This window comes from Haliotis cracherodii, unplaced genomic scaffold, assembly GCF_022045235.1.
Source record: "Haliotis cracherodii isolate W230 unplaced genomic scaffold, xgHalCrac1.p SCAF_9, whole genome shotgun sequence".
Lineage (NCBI taxonomy): Eukaryota > Metazoa > Mollusca > Gastropoda > Lepetellida > Haliotidae > Haliotis > Haliotis cracherodii.
Window position 1 is genome coordinate 42,177,246 of NW_027266343.1, and position 22,241 is coordinate 42,199,486.

At 38.9% G+C, this 22,241-nt stretch overlaps 2 protein-coding genes across 2 annotated transcripts in view; one reads left to right on the forward strand and one right to left on the reverse strand.

Annotated features, from left to right (window-relative positions):
* Window positions 1–244: 244 nt before the first annotated feature.
* LOC139452672 (PACRG-like protein) lies at window positions 245–8,280 on the reverse strand. Its single transcript, XM_071234216.1, has 7 exons — window positions 7,821–8,280; window positions 7,561–7,628; window positions 6,340–6,430; window positions 4,253–4,387; window positions 3,553–3,660; window positions 2,370–2,450; window positions 245–1,194 (listed from the first exon to the last, which is right to left on the reverse strand). Exons 1-7 carry the CDS (start codon window positions 8,022–8,024, stop codon window positions 1,138–1,140), a joined length of 744 nt encoding a protein of 247 aa, XP_071090317.1. The 5' UTR covers window positions 8,025–8,280; the 3' UTR covers window positions 245–1,137.
* A 301-nt stretch (window positions 8,281–8,581) lies between these two features.
* Window positions 8,582–22,241, forward strand: part of LOC139452428 (cilia- and flagella-associated protein 46-like) — a 100,840-nt gene continuing 87,180 nt past the window's right edge. The window contains exons 1-8 of the mRNA XM_071233901.1: window positions 8,582–8,712; window positions 11,325–11,590; window positions 14,841–14,905; window positions 15,394–15,558; window positions 15,822–15,945; window positions 17,952–18,046; window positions 19,109–19,297; window positions 20,618–20,695. Coding sequence (XP_071090002.1) covers window positions 8,664–8,712; window positions 11,325–11,590; window positions 14,841–14,905; window positions 15,394–15,558; window positions 15,822–15,945; window positions 17,952–18,046; window positions 19,109–19,297; window positions 20,618–20,695 — 1,031 coding nt within the window. The 5' untranslated portion in view covers window positions 8,582–8,663. The remainder of the gene's footprint in view (window positions 8,713–11,324; window positions 11,591–14,840; window positions 14,906–15,393; window positions 15,559–15,821; window positions 15,946–17,951; window positions 18,047–19,108; window positions 19,298–20,617; window positions 20,696–22,241) is intronic.

The window sequence follows — 22,241 nt, forward strand, 5'->3', positions numbered from 1 at the left end:
TACTGGCTACCAAACATTTAAATCTGAGAGGATGTGTGTCATGTATGTATGTCATTTGAAGGTTTTTTTTCAGGGATTCCAAACTAAGTGCCCATGGCAGGAATTATGGATGAACAACTTCTTTATTAAAATTAGGAGCGACGTTTCAGTGTAGGTTCTAGCAAGTGTAGGTTCCAACACCATTATCAAGGAAGTGCTTGCTTAATAACTGTGTCAGAACCTACACCGAAACGTCATCCTAATTTTAAAAAAGAAGTTGTTCATCCATAAATCTTATACTTACTTCCTAATTCAGGATTTCTGACATTTGCTACAGACAGGACAGGATATCAGCCTCTGAGCAGGTCTTGATCTAACACTGCATGTCATCACACCCACCTGACCCACCTCTTTAAGAATTCTGGGCCAGACTGAGGCCCAATGTTTGTAGTAAGAGACAACTAATGAGAATCAGGTGGTTACAATTACTGACTGGGATCACGGTGTGTCACAACAGATAACCTTGGATTGTTGTTCATGCTATCAACCAAAGAATTAAAAATTATAACTGGCTCAATCCTGGCGCCACCTTGCATAGATCACAAGTTGTGCCCCTTGTAATGAAGAGGAGATATCTAATCAGATCGCTGTTCTTATCTCATATAGCCTTACAAAGGTGGCAACTGCCATAGGCGACGACCAGGTTGATCAGATACCAAAAACATTCACAATTTCATCCCTGACACAAAAACATAGGCAATCGTTTGCAGTGTTTAAAAGATGACAAAAAATATTTGTCTAAACAAAGACAGGCAGTGGTAAAACACTTTAGTACGAAGACGTACAGTCGTGGATGTTGATTTTGTGAAATGTTCTCAGATATTACGATAATCCAATCATATTTAGCACAGGAAAGTGGGCTTGATGTGGCAAGGGTGAAACCAAGACTTTGATAAAAAGGCTAGTGGACGCTCATGCATTAACAGAATAACTACAATAGCTTGACATGTGCATGAGTGAGACATAGGTAACACAAGCAAGCAATGTGTGTGCCATATTACAACACAGCAACAAGCAACATGATAAGTCGATTTAATATACATCATGTACATATATATCTCAATCAACAAAATTATATACAAATCACTTTTCAATGTTTTATCCATAAATAGATGAATAAGTTGGTACTTTGGACTTGATTATTGGTAGAACCTCCTGGAAAATACAAGAGGAAATAACATGTTAAAATTGCCATCAAACATTGTTAAATACATGGTTCATTTGTGATTTCATACACTACAATTACTCAAAATACTTTGGAACTTTAAAAAGATTGACTTGATGAAACAATATGGGTGATAAAATCATGACTTCAAAAGTCAACATGTGATTAACTGGTTGTACAACACTCAGCAACTTGACATGAGTGTTTGTTTGCTGTTTTGACGCCACGCAATATTCCAGCTATATGACTGTGGTCTGTTAAAAATCAAGTCTGGACCAGACAATCCAGTGATTGACATCATTAACATCGATCTAAACAAATGGGATATGATGACATGCATCAACCAAGTAAGCGAGCCTGACCACCCGAGCCCGTTAGTTGCCTCTTATGACAAACTTAGTCGCCTCTTATGGCAAGCATGGGTTGCTGAAGACCTATTCTTCCCCAGATGTTCAAGGATTTGACATGAGTGAGTGAGTGAGTGAGTGAGGTGGGTTTAATGTTTTTTCAATATTACCAAGGCATGTCAGCTTAATGTGGGGGAAATCCCGGAGGTGGGGTGAAATGGGCTGAACATCACGTTAAAGAAGCACCTATATATACTGACTTGTATGCATGTGTGTGTGTGTGTGCGTGGGGGGGTCTCCTTGCACTTGTCTGTACTACTACTATATTGTTTAAGAGTGCCAGCCTACTAGGAAACCATCCAACTCAGATTCAGTGATTCCCGAGTTTTTACGCCTTGTATTATCCTTTTAATGCTGAAACCTAGGCAGCGGAAGAAGAAGTACCTTCTTTTAATGTGTTATGGTATGACAAGGCCAGAGGATCAAACCACCAACCTACCATCCACTTGACTACAGAGGCGGTCAGGAAAGCCTTAAGTAACTACAGGTCAAAGACACTTTACAAGTATGGTGCTGACAGGCCAAGGATCACAGTCAATGCAAATTTCAAAGAAGCAGATCCTGCCCCAGATAAAGGGATGCAATTATGCATGGGAGAATGTGGCACTTCAGGCCCCAAAGGCACCAATGCCCCTTCACTGGCTAATTAATATCAAGTCACTGCTCTAAAATGTTTAAGTAAGTAAACATGAAAGCAACTGGTTTTGTAGCCATGGTAACATGAAGGATGAAGGTTGTCATGTGTCGGCGTATCTCACCCTCCCCCCATTCTGCTCCAGTTGTTGTAGGATGTCTGTACACTTTTCTTTGTATTTTTTATCCATCATCTTTTTGGATACCTAAACATGAGAGAAATATCATGTTAATTCAACATATTTATAAACATTATTCAAGATATGAACAACTCGTGGTCATTGTTTAATGTACACTAAAACACTGCAGGGAGAATATACCTGCAGTATTTTATTGTACGATAAACAACGACCATGAGTTGTTTATTTCTTACATGAGACAGCAACATTATGTGCAGCTTCTTTAAGGATGATGATAAAATGTTCAAGCATTAAAACATTTACATGTTTTTAAATAATGATGACTAACTTAATAGAATCCAAACTCGGCAATGTTTGACAAGTACATTTTTAGCACGGGTGGGAATTTCCCACATATTATCATAATCCTCCTGTCCATTACGTGTACCTTTTCTCCAAATAGCATATATCATATCTCTCCCACTTTTGGATGCGATCGTTCGACCATTGCGTTTATCTGTGTTCCCCAGCTACATCTATGGGGAACATCTCACTAGACAATCCCCTCTCCAAACTTTTGTTGTCCAATATAAGACGTCATCAAGTTGCAAGAGCATGTTTGAATCCCCCAGAACCATGCTTCGTTCTTCATTGTTCTTTGTGATTTATCGCATAGCTTTCATATATTTTTATATAACATAAACGATATTTCTGCACATAACCACTTGCAAATATATTTTTTCAGAGAGACCGAAGGTAACAAACATGTGGATTGATTGTTTATGGTTCCTGAATCAACAAGGAACATTTGCAAAGTTTGATGGACTAACTGAAGCACATTTATATGGTTGACATCATATAACAGAGCTTAATTAACCTTACAGTTCTTCAAGAGGCGTAATATTCTTGAGGAAACTGTGAATGTTAATCATTAAATTTCTTATCAATGTGAACATCATCTGCGTTCATTGAAAAAATAATGGTGTTTTTATACTGCAATGAAATGGTCATAAACAGTTCATTTCTAAATCACAACTTAAAATAATATGCAGCATCACCCTTGAGTACATTGATTCCATACATATGACTTGCATCCTTTTTACTGATACACTTGCCATCAAAGGGATCACTCTGAGAGCTCCTGTACAATAGGCTCTGTAATCTTATATCAGAAAGAAGGTTCACTCACTGGCATGAGCAGGTTTTTAAGGTGTGGATTCAGAGCTGGCCCCACGGAGTCACTTAGCTGCTGCAGAGCATCCAGAGATCTCTCAAACACACCTGCATCTCTGTGAGCCTGAAAAAGACAACATCTCACACATCCAAAGACCTGTAATCACCGAAAGACTTTACTTCCAGAGCAGAATAATTAACATCATCCTTTGTAACATATGAGGGAAAATCTTAAGTCATTTTAGACTTCAAAAATGAAAACAAATGAATCTCAGGTGTAAAAGACAAACTACTTCTTAAATGTGTAAAGCGTATGACAGACGTAGTCATGTCTGAATTCTTAGGGGAAGGAGAATGGGGGAGTGTTGACCTGGCATGCTAATTAGTCTGTTTAGCATTGGCTGTACAAAAGAATCATGGATCTTAGAATTGTGGTCATAATGCGAGCAAATACATGATATGACTGCAAAATGTTTAAAACATATAATAATATTTCATATAATACTTTATATATTAGAAATGCTTCAATCAATAAAAGAGTTGAGCTTTGTGTATATTGTGGCTTGTAGCATGTTTAGAAACTGTGGCATCAATGAAGACAGGTTGATTTAAGGACTTCAACATCTATATTCCTTAAATTCAAAGGTTCAGTACAGCTACTAGTTGTAAATAAAGAATCAATTTGTGTACATCATCATATTTGCTGTTATGCTTACCAGAGCTGCTCTGAGAGATGGTGCCAACTTTGGTAAGAGAGGAGCTGCTTTATCACCCGAGTCTTGGACTTCTAACAACTCCTTAAATCCAGCACATGAGACAAATGTGTATGGGTGAACAGTTTCTCTCAAGCCCTGAAAAACAAAACAACCCAAAACCTGAGTAAGTTTCAAAAGTTTTAATTACACTTTGAACAGTATTTGTTATATATCACCGCATTCCAGATCCTGTTTGAAGCATGTCAGAGACATCTTGCATGGGAATGGTGCTGACAAAGCAAATGTTCTGGGAAATCCGGATTTGAACCTACTATAGGTGGATTCTTGCCTGACAAATGGATGCAACTCTGGAAATGGAATACAAAAGCCTTAGATCACTCAGCCAAATGTGCCTCCCTCAACCATTTTTGCGCAGTGGAATATTAACTATTAACAAAAATGTGAATTCCCTCACTGTTGTATGCGAGGGATTTAAACGTGACTATCTTGATGTCATGAAATAATTCAGATAATAAATTCGGGGAACTAAACATTGCTAAACGTGAATCTCTTCTAAATAAAAGATGAAGAAATGTAAATGTGACAAAAATAACTAAATATGATTCTCAAAATCCATTGCTATCAATCTACCAGTCTAGCCCTATTTTGGCTAGCATTGCTGTGTCCTATTGCGACATCCTATTGTAACTAACACGTTCTACTACGTCCTATCCTGACAAGCTATAAAACTAAAATTGTTCAATGAACGTCCTATCATGATATCTCAAACCAAACTGACGAATATGTCTCCTATCGAGCTGAACTATCAAACCACAGTCACGAACGTACGTCCTAATGCGACGATATCTCAAAACCAAAGTGAACAGCTCGGACAGCACGTGCCATGTCATACTTTTCCCTTTTCTCCACGAAGCAAGATGCGTTCCAGCTATCTGTTCAAGCTTAACATGTCTTCAAACCAACCATGTTAACAACAGTGAAACCACACAAACAAATCAATAATAACCCCAAGAGAAGCAAACATTTTCCTTTTACCATGTTTAAAGTGATAAATAATATACAATGATAAATAATGTGATAAATAATGTTATCAATGTACAGGCGATGCACAAACAGATGACAGACTATGCTCCATTCCTTAAGCGCACTTGAAACTTATGTTGAGCAAGAATGTATTGATATGTATCAATGTGGACAAGATGCATTTAAAATCATTTGTGCAGTGATGTCCCTACCATTCCACCCAGGTTTACATCATACACATCTCTGCTCAAATGTGGTATATTTATTGCCTGACTAGTGGATCAGTATGCATTCCAGTTATCATTCTCAACTCACTGGGCAGTATACAACCCAAGCTGCCTGCAGGAGCCAGACAGGTTTTACATCTACATCACATATCGGGTACCGATTCCTTGCTGGGTGAACAGAGGCACATTGGAACTAAGTCACCTTCCCAGGGTGACACCACATGTTGTGAAACTTGTGTTTCACGAGTATGAATGTATTTTTGTTTCAACAATCTGGTCATCGACCATCAGATGAGTGGGTGTATCTACTGTACACTTGGGGAAGTGACAACATCGGCAAGACCTGTAAACATTGTTGGTCCATAGTCTAAATAACAACTGGGTCACAAGTGGGATACGATCTCAGGACCTGGAACACCCGTTCTGCACCTAAAGGATCCCCAATGTTTCAGACTGTTGTGAGGTGAGGTGAGGTGAAATGGGGTTTAACGTCGCGTCCAAGATCATTGCACTTATATAGTGACGTGCATGCACGTGTGTGTGTGTGTGTCTGCTTGTACTAGTCCGGACTGATGCCGATTTAAAGTGCTAGCCCACTGGGATACCATGCCACAGCTTAACATGAATACCCCACTCAGACACAGTACACTGACTCCGGGCCGACCAGTCCTTGTTTTAGCCCCTTAATGCCGAGCGCCAGACAGGGTAACAACAAGTACCATCCTTTAGTGTCTTTTGGTATGACGCAGCCGGGGATCAAACCCCGGACCTTCCGCTCTCCGGGCGGACGCTCTACCACTAGACCACAAAGGCGGTCTTCAGACTATTGATAATCACCTCCGCTAACGTGACTAGAACAGGGTCAAACTGTACATGTTCTGGGGAACTGTCCCACGCTATCTTGTGCTTCACACTGCCATGGACCAATCTGAAACAAGACAAGAATACACTGCCACAGTGACCAGGTTATTAACAACTTTGATAACAGTACACACAAGATACAAGAGGGAACAATATAGGGACTGGGACACACAGGGAAAATAATGTCCCTTTAATTTCGATCCCCACAATACCCTAAAGATTACAGAAATCAGATAAACTGATCAAGTTGAAGTGAAATATAAACAAGCATGGTAAGTTCTAGGGCTGGCACAAAAGATTGATAATCAGAACTATCGTTGATGGGAAGAAATATAAACGACTATCGATATGAAATTGTTGTCATCAATAATAACCTACATAACCTATATGAAATAAAGTTAAGATTTACCGATACAGACTTTTTATTTTCAATAATGTCAATTGTCAAAGACGGAAAGCAACTGTTTTTGTTATATCTCAAACGTCCACAAAGTAATATATGCATAAGTGTGTAACTGCTCACCAGTGGCATGAAATATGTTGATTTCTTTCAGGAATTTCTTGCAAATTTGTTAAAGTTACTTATCAATATTGAGCGATAATTAATGTCAATAATCTAAATCATTAGCCAGCCCTAGTAAGTTCACTGGAGCATATGAATCATTGACTTAAACTTCATTTGACATGGGTTAGTAGTATTCCGAGGGTGGTTAGATTGGGTTTCTAAAAGACTAATCTTCAGATACAGGAGTCCATCAGTGGGTCCACAAGACTTTATTTGTGATGTCAAATCACATACAACTACATTATAATGATGGTACAGTAATAGCTAGGCAGCATCTTTGAGGCGTTAGTCAGCCAAATGGTTGCTGTCAGAGGGTCAAGTTTTGAAATTGAGTCATATGAAACATACTACACAATTGAATTGTGATTGAAAAAGAAATCACCAACAAAAAATGGATTTATACCAGGTATCATTTTGTCAGTTTCATCATTGTGTTGATGTGGAACTAATTATATATGAACTTGTGAGTAACAGCGGAAGAATCAAACATGACACTTATTGATATTTTCAAAACCATGTACAAGTGTTTCAAATTCCTTAAATGAACGAAATAGAGAAACTCATGAAAGAAGTTAATTGTTAAAATGGCAGTCAACTGACACAATGGGGTTACACCACAGTGACCGTCTCACCTGCATGGTAGGCCTCCACTGGAATACACTGATGCGAAAGCTGACTGATTCTTCTTTGAATTGGCAAACTGCAAGAACAGTTTTCACAACATGATTTTTAATGTTAAAGAAGTTACATTTAAACATGATACTTTCAGATATATGTATTTTAGACACATTACAAGCATATCTGGTATGAGAGGTGGTACGAGTGAAGTCATACCAACTTACTCGGATCTTTTAAATTTGTAACTGTAACATCCAATGTTTTTCATACTTACAGGATCAACTGTTTTAGGGTTCAGTCTGTCTGATGGCCTGGACGGTTTCAGTGGTTTTCTTGCAGCATCAGCGTTAGGCCTACTGGCACTGGCTGATTTGTGGACTGGGACCTTTCCAGCACTTGTTGGTGGGGTACGAGAGCCCCTGGATCCTGCCGATCCATGTGAGCTAGTCCGGCCCTTCACACTACCAGAACTAGCCATCTTAACTTCTGAATAGGCAGTATTGTTACTTTGCCAAAAAATAAACACAAGGCCCAAGTATCAAATTCTCAGCAAATTTTGGTTTATCGTGGAGTGTCTTTCACTATAAGCATGGCAGCAGACACAACAGAAGATTCACCGTTATGAAAACAGATTTAAATGATAACGACATTTCACAATGTCAACTTGAATAAAAAATCATAAATCCGGGGGCATACACCGTGCCTACTTTCAAGTTTCAAAACATTGTATGGAGGCCGCCATTTTGACAGCTGTCACATTGCATCATGGGAAGGCGTACCTGCTTGTTGCTATGGCACGACTTGTCACTTCAGTGCGTAGAAATACCTTATGAACATGACAATACAAAAGTTGAATAGTAGAGAAATTTAGGGAAAACATACATTTCCTTTCATCTCATCTAAAGATATTATCAAAGTTTTCTCCCCTTCTTAAAACTTGGCATTTTGCGAACAATATTTGTCTTCAATACATGGACTATTTATGTTGCGCATGGGTTTCCGGTTTTCCTTCGCGTCTAACAACATGGCGTTCGCCTTGAGAAAATGAGAACTTTGCAAGTGTTCAATGTGAAATGATGATACAATAATAAGTGACAACAATAATCAAGCCGTGAAAATGGACACAAGCATAAGAAAACTTCTCGTTTCTGCCCAGAAATACGCAGGTAAACTTTATACAGTCTCAGCAAGACAATTTTCACACTGACAGCTGACACTGGCCAGGTGACAGAAGAAACGAGCACCTGCAACTTTTGTAGGGCTACCTTATCTAGACAAGGCTTCGTCTTAAATGATACTCTGACAAACAAACGAATGAATAAAATTTGCTCCTTCTGTAGATGATATGCAACATGACATTCTTTCTATCGTATGAAAATAGTAATTGGAATCTTTTGAAGTCAATATTTGTGATGATGGTTGCTCTTAGTCAAGAGACCGATGGGGTCCAAAAGTCAAGACATGAACCTCACGGCCAAGAACACCATCTTCATAAATCCTATTCAGACTTTGGTTGCCTGTTACTCTCATATTTTTCTGAGATTTTAAAATAAATATTTCCTTTGGTTTTGTGACTGTACTCCCAGATAATTTCCCCTATCTATACACATACTTGTCAGAATTTTATTACCACAACTTGAGGTAATAACAGACCGGTAACCTATTCACTTCATGCTTCAACGGATTGCAAGCTGATATGTTGACATGGTGTACGTATTCGCTAGATTTGGCAAAAACGCATTATCGTCGGTTCGAGAAGGGAGCTAACTCTGTTTGCCTAATCAAAAGTTTGAGGTGGGCCCACATTCGAAACTAAACGCACTTGTTGTTGAGAATATGTACTATGTAAACAAACGCACAATACAGACTGCTATTTTGTCTATTTAAAATAAGTATTATGACTTATAATTGGATTAGAATGTACAAATGCGATGACAATACAGCAGAACTCACTTCTACGAACATTGCCAAACTAGGTCGTGGGGTCATTGATATTCATGAGTTATTCCTTTTATGGAACAAGTTCTCGGAAAAGTTTGAGGCTTGTATCATGTCTGAGATCAAGTCAAATGGAGACATATTTTCAGGCTTATATCGCCACCAAAACTTATGATTAGATTGATGTGTTATACTGGAAAAAGTAGAATGAATGGTATTGCCTCTGTAAATTTAATTTAAAGTAGATCTAAGTTTCTTGCTTTGTAACTATTTTTGCAAACCTATTGTGGTCAGCCATGATGACTTTATTCAATCTTCAAAGAATTTGTGTGCCTTTTGTGGAATTAACGTCACACTAAATAATTTATACAGATATTTCCCATCAATATTACAAAATGAGAATAATATATAATGTCACATACCCATGCAAAGTAATGACAAATGTGAGCCCACTAGCCTAAATGACTTAGTCAACTCAATGAAGCCCAGCGATTTACAAATATGGGCCCACCTGTTTCGATCACTATAAGATAGGAACAATGTAGGCCCACATTTTAGAAAATGGTTATAAGTAAGCCAAGCTAATGAAGCTTAGTGATTACAAAATGTAGTCCCTCCTGTTGCAATCACTATGACGGAAGAATGATATACAAATGTGGGCCCACTTGTTTCGATCACCATATATGATTGGAACAATGTGGGCCCACATTTGAGAAAATGATTATCAATATTTAAGTAGAATTTCGCAATTAATAAATGTGGTCCCTCCTGTTGCAATCAACATGACGGAAGAACATCTGCCGACATTTAGGAATTGATTATCAGAACTAACAAAACAACCTAACGAAGCTAGGCGATATACAAATGTGGGCCCACTTGTTTTGATCACCATAGACATGATAGATGACGGGTAAAATGTCTGCCCACATTTTAGAAAATGGTTATCAGCACTAAACCAATCTTAGAATATGTACGGATGGAAACGTAAATATATAATGCATTAAACTATTTAATTAAGAATATGTTTTACGTTAGGTATAAGCTGGGCATTTAATAGCTGGACCAACAACGTACAGCATGGGAGACACCATTTCTCACAAATACAAAAACAAGGTAGATAGCTCTCGTTAAAAATGAGAGTGACCTCCCTTTCCCAATATGAACCACTGATAATGCGGTTTCGCCCTATATTTCAATAATCTGTTTCTGCATGGGTTTTCCACTAGCTGTAGAGTTTATGCATAGGTGGTTCCTCCATTAGATCAATAAATAGGGATGTGTAAGATATCGGGGTATACAGGCTCAAAGACTACATTGGGTAATTACACAAAGTGATGTACTATTGTTATTTAGAAAAATATCCATACATTGGCCCTATTTGTATGCAAGCAACTCCATATTAATTGGGTTATGGTGATATATTTTGCACATTTTTGGCAAATTTTAACTGTGCTCTGCTGACTGGCCAATCACATTATTGTAATGACGATAGAAAGGACAAGTAAGTATTTTAAACCCCTCAACTATCTGTCTGTGTGAATGCACGGCAAGCCAGCTAATAAAATATGATGCTTCTGAGTATGATGAGACATTTAACCATCTCAACTCTAATGGAATAAAATCTATTTTAGAAAAATAAACTAGAAAAAAACTGTATCACAGTAGTTAGTTGATTGAACCGTTTTGGTCAGGTATGAAAAAATATATACTGGGTTTTGACTGTTTCACGAGTTGTCCGACCAAAAGTTTCGGGGCTTCTTTGAATGCATATTCCAGTTCTTGTTGCCGTCATAATGACAATGTGTTTTAACAGTGCTTAACATCTTTATCTTCCAAATAGGAACAGAGAGGAACCCCAAACTTACACAAGCTTATAACCTCTTGCGGAATGTTGCTGAAACAAGGCCAGCTGTGGATACCCCGGAACCATTTGGCTGTGATCTGTATGTTCTCTGTGCTGAGATTGCCTTCCAGAATGGCTCACCAGACATGGCCAAGGAATGTCTAAAGATGTTCTTCATGAAGCCTCCACCACCAAACCAGTTCCTGTGTCGAGCATACTTATGTCAGGCTCAGCTCCTTGCTCCACAGAATGCAAACAATCCAGTGAGTGCTTTGATCATGTTTAACATTAGACACAGTGGGGTTTTCCTGGAGGTCAATTCAATGGAATCACAGTACTCAATGCTTGTCATATAGGGGCGGTCGGGTAGCCTAGTGGTTAAAGCGTTCGCACGTCACGCTGAAAACCTGGGTTTGATTCATGACATGGGTACAACGTGTGAAGCCAATTTCTGGTGTCTCCACTGTGATATTGCTGGAATATTGCTAAAAGCGACGTAAAACATCACTTACTCCCTCACTTGTCATATAAGTTGACTAATCAGGAGACCCGTGAAGATCCGGGTGGAATAGGTCTTCAGCAACCCAAGCTTGCTGTAAAAGGTGACTATGCTTGTTGTAAGAGGCGACTAACGGAATCGGGTGGTCAGGCTTGCTGACTTGGTTTATGCATGTCATCGCATCCCAATTGTGTGGATTGATGGTCATGATGTCAATCACTGGATTGTCTGGTCCCGACTCAATTATTTACAGACTGCCATCATATAGCTGGAATACTGCTGAGTGCGTTGTTAAACAACAAACAAACTAATCAGGATGCATTGATTACTATAATTATGAAGCCTTAAAGTAGGTTTATATATATATACTATTGCATTAGTTGACAACTATCACAATGCTATAACAAGTGTGGGTACAACTGCAAATTAACCATTGCAGTTGTTGAGTTGTTCAATGTATCTGAGCTCAATAGTTGTTAAAACTTCATGGATGTCTTTTTGAAACTTTATAGCTTATGTGGTTTGCATATGTCACAGTGTTAGAAACTAACAGCTTTCGTCCACTAGTCCTTATAATGATAACATATAGCAAAACCCTTAAAAATGGCAATTTTCTACTCGTCCTTATGATACCTTTACCACTGGGCAGTTTGTCAAGGACTATAGGACTAGTGCCAATTTCTAACCCTGTGTCATAACTTAAATCTACTAAACAAGTCCCCTCAACCACCTGACAGCCAGTGTGACATCCTCACAGCTAATCCTCGGTGGAAAACAAAGGGTTCCATCTGTCTTCAGTACGTCTGTATCGATGCTTCCGTTGGAGCAACCAGCAGCCTCAGTTGTTTGCATGGTTTTCTACAAAGACATTTCATTCACGCCAGCCTTGACAGCACCAATCGCCGACCCTGCCAGCGCTCACAGATCGTTAGCCCATACCCTGCTCCTTCACATAATGCTGGTGTTATCGATTCTTTCACTTCGGCTTAAGACAGAGTTGCTCCCATTTCGACTTGACATATATGAATGCATCCCTGATCAATTGTCTGTGTTCGCCGTCACCGACCTTCATCCAAGATTCACTGTTTCAGTTTTTCTTGCGATCAACGCCTAAAGGATAGACCATCTGAGGACTATTCCTATACATATTCAGCTGATCGTTCGTCCACCTGGTATCGTTTTCCTTCAACAGTATCGATACTGGAATCTTTGGCGTCGCCGGGATCGATCCTGTTCTTATGACTCATCCACTCTTGCCCAATTGGATTGGATGTTCCTACCATGCTCTTCATGGTCAGTCGCGCCCTCTCTTGCTTCCAGGTAGATGGGTTGAGTAGGTTGTTGCCTTCATCGCCCTCTCATATTATTGCTGATACGACAGTTGCTATAGCAACCATGCCGCAATTGTCGCTGCTAGTACCAGTTCGTTCACACCTCCAGGGATCGGCAATTTTCTCCGGTTTGGCAAACCTTTCAAGTTGGCATTCATCCCAGGATCAGTGCACTTCCATGAGTCATCATTTTTCCGGGTTTGGCTTACTTCCAATGATCAGCGAACCTCCTAGGATTGGTGCACTTCCCTTGATTTGCGAACCTCTCAGGATTGGCACACATCCAAGGGTCAGCTCACCTCTTAAGATCGGTGCACTTCCCAGGTTTGGCGAACCTCTCAGGATCAACGCACCTCTTAAGACTGGCACACTTCCACAAATCGATGCACATCCAAGATTTGGCAAACCTCTCAGGATCAGCACACATCCCAGGATCGTTGCACCTCTTAAGATCGGTGCACTTCCCAGGTTGGGGAACTTCTCATGTTCGGCGGACACATCCCGGTTTTGGCTAAACCTCTCAGGATCAACGCACCTCTTAAGAATGGCGCACTTCAACAAATCGATGCACATCCCCGATTCGGCAAACCTCTCAGGATCAGCACACTTCCAGGAATCAGGGCATTTCCATGGATCGGCGCACATCCCAAGATACAACTATCTTGTAGAATGGAGCAGCTGGATATATTTAGAATCGGTTATATGTCTTACATTGTTTTGTTTAACTTTATAATTATGCTCATTCACGTATGAACATGTTACACATGTTGGACTTGACTTCATGTGTTTTCCTCAGTTCTTGTATCAGGGTCACATGCAACACTTTTTGGGAGTGTTTCATCCCTATTCACAAGCTTTGTCTTATGACACTAGACAATGTTACACAATATGGTTTTGTATCACTGCTTAGCTCCAGCTTCCTCGTGTTATCCTACAGTTGTTATCTTTATAGACTAGGGAGTTGCGCCCCACCTTCCAACTGTGGTGGAGACCCATGAAGATCCGGGGTAGAATAGGCCTTCAGCAACCCATGCTTGCCATAAAAGGCGACTATGCTTGTCGTAAAAGATGACTAATTGGATCGGGTGGTCAGACTCGCTGACTTGGTTGATGCATGTCATCGATCCCAATTGCGCAGATCGATGCTCATGATATCAATCACTGGATTGTCTGGTCAAGACTCGTTTATTTACAGACAGCCGTCATATAGCTGAAATATTGCTGAGAGCGGCGTTAAATAACACAAACCCATCAACCCATCCAACTGTAGGATAAATGCATAGTGTGAGATAGGTTAAGTTTCAAAAATTGTAAATTTTCAATAAATTGTATATTCATAATATTTATCCTATCTCACTTGCTATGTGCCAACCCGTCCATCCCCACAACACAATTCCTCCAGCCTGTTAAGCTCCAGAAAGAGAAACCATGTGTTCAGCATGTGTAGGTCAACTGCCATGAAGAGCATGTGTGACCCAGATTGTTGGGTGGTGACCATGGTGATGCTGGGTGTGTTCAGGTGAATTCATTTTAGAAGCTGGAAACCTTTGTTTAAGCACATATTTCACTTAGCATTGAAAGAAGAAGGATAAATGCATAGTGTCTGATAGGATAAGTATTATAAATATACAATTTCTTTGTAAAATTTACAATTTTAAATTAATCTTATTGTTTTTGTTTCAGGAGAAATTGGAGAAAGCTGTTGTGTATCTATTGAAAGCAATTTCCTTTGCCAAGAAGACATCAAGGTAGATAAAACCAGCCTTTCTTGTCATGTGTAATGTGAAATCTAGTTAGTACTGACACATTTGATCCATGAGGGGAAGGTACACCTGATTTATATATCTGGACTATCTCAGTCTACTGCTGTAATTTCACTACTTACACTGCAGTGGTAGAAAGTAAGGATAGTGACTCTGCTAAAGTATTTGAATCTCAAGACCTACTAAAACTTGGATTTGTAAATATTAGGGTTATGACAAAGTCCCCTTGCCTTCTTAATTTTGAATCATGATAATGTATTGTTTCCTTTGGGAAAAGAGATATTTTATACAACCCAAATAATATCCAAACGTCCCAAATTATGTTATTATTGATAATTGTTTCAAAACTTGAATCTTCGGTAACTTTGTAAAGGCAATAACAGGTGACATTTTCCCATGAATGTTCATCTTCAATTCGTGTTAACATTAGTGTTTGGTTGTTTAAAAGCCTGCCATGTCTATAATATTTGCAGATACCATTTCCTGGTGTACAATGCCTCAGTGTTGTACTGGCAGTTTTGTCGTCCCTTCCTCAAGCCCAACTTTCGGCAGTACCTGGCTCGCAGTCTACACCAGGTGGTCAAAGCTCTGGATGACATTGAAGACAAGGACTATGAATGGAGGGCTCAGCTGATGATGTGAGGACAATTTTCACTATTGATGCTTGCCGCATCAGCAAGACATCATGTTTTTGATAATTTTAATTAATCTCTCAGCCATGATGATGGAACTTTGAAAAGGGGAAGTTAAGCTCAGGGGAATATCTTGAAACCTTGAGCTCGGGATAAGCACTTGGTCCAATGTCCCTGGGGCTTTTTCCTCGCTCGCAGTTTTACGTTTTGAACCAAGGAGTGTTTTATCCTTACCCTAAACTTAATGTTGTGTTAAATGTTTGGTTCAGTGCCTTGATCGAGTGCCACCTGGATGCAGGAAGGAGAGGAGATGCCTCCCACATAGCTACAGCAGCAGCCAGTTTCATCAAGCAGAATGTGCCCTCACTCTACAAGCAGGTGTTTGGGCTCATGGTGAGTGGAAATGCCAAGGTTAATCCAGAAATCAGTTCATACAGAACTAAATTGTGAAATCAGTGTATGACCCACAAGATCAATGCATAATCAACAAGTTTTATTGAAACACACAGTTGTAGGTTTGGAATCACAAAAGGCAATATGATGGCGAAAAAAAATGTCTGCAGCAATAAGTAACAGGCCTTATAACATATGTCAGTGCACTCACGATTGATTTGAATTTGTCTTGAAAGAGGCCCGTGCTTCTTTCTTAAATCTGGAACAGTGTTGGAAGCTGGTGGAAATTCAATGTTTTCAGATAGATTTCCAATCCGCCCTTGGCAAGAAGGTAAGATGCAGGTTAGGTTGAAAAAGGTTTTGTAGGAATTGTCATATCAAAACTTCTTGACCTTCCCGCTGTCATGTGTTTGTAAAAAATCAAGGGGGTAACTCTAATTAGCACTTCTTGTTACAACATGGCCACTTCAGCCCTCAACATTTTAAGTCATTTGCTGCCACTGACAATTACTACAGATAAACTTTCAACAATCTGCACTGCCACTTAACAAAATCACATTGCTGAAAGATTTGTTTAATCCAGATTATCCATTTGGCTTGAATTATTGTGAATTAGCTATTTTATGTCATCAGTATGTTTTTGTATATTTATAACCTCATGGGGATTCCAAGCTGGTACAGGTTTGGGCTCAAATGAAATGAACTTTGTTTCCGTCAAACTCTCTGCAAAATAGCTCTGACTGAAAAAAAGCCTTTTGCCAGCTTTGACATGTTATATATGTGTTGTATTCCACAATGTCAATCCACACATCCAGGGGGATATAGCAGTCAACATGCAGTGTTCCAAGCTAAGGGCTCCCCCTGTCCCTTGAGGTCTGCTCTTATAGCATTTGATTAAGGGACCGTCTAAACTTATGACATTATGGTTTTGGCAAGAACCCCCAGACATTCATGCTTAGTTTCGAATAACTCCATGTCTGTTGTCAGTGATAATTTGGTGGAATGAATGAATAAAGAAAGAATACGAAAACTCAATACCTACCAGGTACCCACCTTCACTGATATTTTAAATGTTAGCATTGCCGTAAGAAGAAGCTGAAACTGGGATCGGGTGGTCAGCAGATCTATCATTGTCTATTTATTGACATTCCTTATGATAGCACTGACCACCTCCGTGGTCAAGTGGTAAAGCGTCCACCCTGAGAGCGGAAGGTTTGGGGTTTCGATCCCCGGCCGCGTCATATCTAAAGACGTTAAGAGATGGTACTTGTTGTCACCCTGTCTGGCGCTCGGCATTAAGGGGCTAAAACAAGGACTGGTCGGCTCGGAGTCAGTATACTGTGTCTGAGTGGGGTATTCATGTTAAACTGCTGCATGGTATCTCATCGGCATCAGTCTGGACTAGTGCAAGCAGCCACACACACACGTGCAAGCACGTCACTATATAAGTGCAATAATCTTGGACGCGACAATAAACCCAATTTCACCTCACCTCACCTTATGATAGCACTTGTGTTTAGTGGCCAGAACAGAATCTAACTATTTGTTGCAGGCTTGGCTTATCAAGACCAAGTTCACACTGAAGGTCACCAGGATAAGCTTAAAACTATTGCTGTCTACTTGTCACTTGGAATATATATTTGATGAGCCTCCGGCTCCTGGTATATATATTATATTTTGTTTCAAAATTGATAGAAAACAGCTGTTTGATTGAGCTGAGATTAACTTGTGCTATGTCACATGACTTTCATTGACTTGGGGAAAAAGCGTGCAGCTTTTTCCTTTGAAGTGGGGTATAACTATAAGGGATTTATTCTGCCTCTCAGAAATCTAGGTGCAGCATGTCTTGCTCATGGCAGGGTATAAGAGATTTATTCACTTGCTGAGAAATCTATTTCCCTCCAAAGCAGGGTACATATTATTTTATGAAGATCACGTGGACCAATCAGATCTCACCATGCTGACATGGAGGTTTGATAAATGCGTTTAATATCTACTGCTTGTAGGTTCGTCATCAGCTTGTTGAATCTGCAAAGATTCATAAAGATGTGAAGAATTCACCAGAGCTTTCCATCTACTACAAGATCTGCAAGATTAAAGTGTGAGTATAATTCAATTGCATCATTTTTTCAAATGGATTCAGCATCATGAGAAGGTCCCTCACCAGCTCTGGGGAACAGGTCTGTGGTCAGGCTTTGAGGCTTAGTTGATAGTACCTCATAGTATTCTGATGACGTGGATCATTGCTCATGCTATCAACCTCTGGTTTGCCTTGTCCAAGAGTGAATGATGGATGCTAAGTTTTGAAAAACATTGTTAAATGGGGTTCAGAGCCTGGTAATCTAAAAGATAGAGAATGTTTTTCTTGATCAATCTTCACTAAAGTGACCCAAATTTGAAATATTTGGCATATCAATCTCACTAAAATCAGATCTTAGTTCTCGCTACCGCTAAACAAAGATCTGAGGACATTCCATTGGGGGTCACGTCAGACCGATCTTGCACAAACTTTGACCGACCAATGGAATGACCAATCAGAAGGCAGCTTTCTCGTGCTTTACGGCACTAATTTCAAATTGGCGACTACGCTTCGAAACATATTTTGACAAATTCTCGATTACAAATTTGAAACCTGAACAAAACAACATTCTGGAATGGCTAATAGAAGGTCTAGATTGTATGGATATAGTCGATAAACCCGTAACTATCGTTTGGAGTTAAAGTTTTCGAGGCTGCATGATCAGAAATCACATTCCGACTGTCACTTTCATAATCTGGTAAGCGATGCTCTGATTGGTCGGATGAAAGGTTGTTCTGACGTGACCCCTAATGGGATGTCCTCAGATCTTTGTTTAGCGGTAGCGAGAACTGAGGTCTGATTTTAATGAGATTGTTGGCATATTGACATGAATATCACATAAATTATTTGTTGAATTTGGTAAAAAAATTGTGAGAAAATATTTTGTTGTTGATTTTCTCTGCAATCTGTTAACTTGACTGGTTCAGTTTCATCTGTTGTATCATAGCATCGTTGCATTTTGGAGTAACATCTGGTTTGTTCGCAGCTGTTTTACAAAGTCAATTTCCAGTCATGATTACTTAATAAACCCTAAAATCTAAAAAAAATAAATCTTCACCTCGGAAATGTACTTTGTTCCTGCAGCTCTCTGGACCAAGGGGAACAGAAGGAATATTATAGTGAGATCCAGAGCATCTTGAACCAGCTGGGTGTTCCACACTCCCTGCCCACTGGGAGACTGGCTAGGTATGACTCAAGGATAAGTGTGTCCGGTCGCCCACGGTCACCAAGCACGTCACCCACAGGCAAAGAGGAAGATGTTCCAAAGGATAGGTAAGAAACAGAAATATTAGTTATTAGTCATGTTTAATTCGCTTGGCATTTTCATGATTTCTTTTATTTCTTTGTTCAAGATCATATTACTTTAAGTGTCATTCTCTTGATTCGAATAGTTATTATCAAGTACTACCAGTGTTAGCATGTTTGATACACAGGAAACATATTTATGTAATATTTCGTTAGATTTAGTTTATAGTTGAAGTAGTGACCACATTTTTGCTAGGCTTTTTTGTTTCACTTTCTTTTGACATGCTAGAAGCGAGTATTTCAGTACACATTGGATTATTTATATTTATTATTTAATTAAAATGATTAATTTTTTATTTGTACATTTGTCACCTTTTGATAAATTAATACGCTTGTGTCATTATTCAATGAAAATATTTGTAAACATTTAAAGTCTGTTTGTAAATGTTTCACGATATTTCTTGTAGAAGTTTTATGTGGTATAAGGTTTGATATTAATAACAGTTTTAGATGTTTGTGTTCTATAGTTACATTAATCATGGAAAATAGTTTTAACCTGTTATGTTATTGTTACAAATAACACATACTGCTTATGATATAGAATGGTTGTTTCTCAAGCACATGTGAATATTAGACAGATATAAATCCAAATACCGTATTCGACGTAATTATGCGCCCGGTTCTAATAAGCGCCCACGGCGACATTTGCTAAGATATCGGCTATTGAACAATCCCAATCAGAACCCCTTCCGAGTGATCAATGTACACAAGACTTATTTATTCGCATAAAACATGCACTCGTGTGTTTTATGCACCCTTAATTATGGGCATTTAATTCTGGAAAAATATATCTGTCGTACATAAACATTTCAGGCTGTCGGTATAAACCACGAAATTTATCTTTCAGCTCTGTTTTTTCCACCAAAATAACATTCTAATAAGAGCCCCCTATTTCTTATTTTGAGAGCGCCCTGGGCGCTTATTACGTCGAATACGGTATAATTTTCTCATCATGCACAGAACTGACCCTTTTTCAATTTTTTGAAACATGAATTGGAAACTAATTTGGGTTATGTCTTATTACTTCAGTTGAGACTTAACAACAATTTAATGCCAATAATCTAAAGAATTTGTATTTCAAATCACAAGGAGAAACTATTTATAACAAGAAAGAATGTTTTTATACAAACAAATTACCAAAATCTGTCCTCCCATATGACAAGATAAGGACTGATTGTCAAAGGCTTTAATACATGTACTTGATCCATGAGAAGCAAGCAGGTTGTTTTGGCTTTAGTTAATTTTATTTTCAAGCTGTTAGTTTGTGGTTGTTTAACTGATTTATAGGAAAAGTCCGGGTAAGGGAGGTCGTCGAACCCCCACTCCCACTACCTCCAAGAAAATAGCTGTTGATAGTGCTGACAAGTGAGTAGTCACGAGTAGACTCTCAGTGTAGAAACCTTTCCTCAGTACTAATAGGTCTGTGATGAGTCATCATTGGTGTGTTATCATGCTTTGAACCTTGATACCTGTAAGTGTATCATGTCCTCAAATCTTGTATTCATACCAAGTTGTATATATATATATATGTGTAGCTACAGGTTTTCTTTCACACACCTTCTTTTTCTTTACGCCAACCCTTGGGGGAAGACAATGAATTCCCTTTGATTGTATTAAAGGGGGAATAGTCAAGGCTAATTGGCAGTTCCAGCAAATTTCAGTTACATCCCTTGAATGGCAGTTTCATGGACTACAAGTCTGCATTTTTTACCAGTTTGGCAGTGAATGATAACCCTTAGTTTGATACATAGGATGAATTACAATCTCTAGACCTAGGCAGCAAATGGGTGCCACCTGGTTGACTTTAAAAATTGTTTTTTATTGGTCAAAAACCTTGGCTCATATCAAAATGTGAATGCAGCCAAAGGAAGTAATAGCTGTGTTTCCGTTCTGTTATAAATATCACAGTTCATTGGACCAGCAGTATAAAAAGTACTTTGGACCGAGAGGGTTAAATTTTACCAGTACATGGCCTATATTGCGGTAAATTAATGACACTTACTGCTAATCAGAAACAATGAATAGCTGGTCGTTTAGGGGGAAAAGACTATAATGGACCTATTTATGTTATGGAGAAAGTAAGTCTGTTTTTTGGGTGAATTGATCATTTTGATAGTTTTTCACTTAAATTCAAAAGCCTGGGTTTTAGAAACAACAGATGATTTTCTCATGTTTATTTCTTTTGATATTTCTTCAAATCAAGTAGTATCTAACACAGTCTGACATACTGGCGACTACCATAGGTTTACAGGGATTTATTTAGCTCTATCTATATTGTAGTCCTTGGGGCGCTCAGTGATAGATTATGGGTGACCAGGCATGAACACGGAGAGGGTAGGCTAGCGACATGTGGCAGCTTGCAATTGGCTTGATTTCCAAGAAAAATTAGGGATGCACAGGGTCAGATGCCTTGAGTCTATTGTATGGTGGGGATTTCAAGAAGAAAATAAATCACAGACACTCTTAACATTGGGTTTCTTACCAGATTAGAAATGTCTGTTATCTGGAACATACAGTGAATCTGCAAGTTTGATATACATATTATGATACAAACTGCTGTAATGTTTTGCATCTCACAGAACTTGCAATCTAATTTATTTGCATATGTTTTCCATGATCAGCATTTTCATAAAGAACTTGAGTAGCTGAGTGGCTGGGGGAACCTAGGAATCTGGTCAAGAGGGAGTTCACACTACCATGATGTGGGGCTGGTTAAACATGTTAAAAAGAATTATCGTTGATGGGAAGAAATATTAATGATTATCGATATGAAATTATTATCATCGATAATAACTCACTCTAAACTGTTTTGATGAAATAAAGATGAGATTACTGAAACACACTTGTTATTGTCAATAATGTCAATTGTCGAAGACAGACAGCAACTGTTTTTGTTATATCTCAAATGTCC

Coding starts and splice junctions, on each gene's coding strand:
- LOC139452672 (XM_071234216.1), bottom strand. CDS start 8,024: ATGGCTAGTTCTGGTAGTGTGAAGGGCCGGACTAGCTCACATGGATCG. Junction 3,661..4,252: donor CATCTCTCAGAGCAGCTCTG/GTAAGCATAACA, acceptor TGTCTTTTTCAG/GCTCACAGAGATGCAGGTGT. Junction 1,195..2,369: donor TGGAGCAGAATGGGGGGAGG/GTGAGATACGCC, acceptor TGTATTTTCCAG/GAGGTTCTACCAATAATCAA.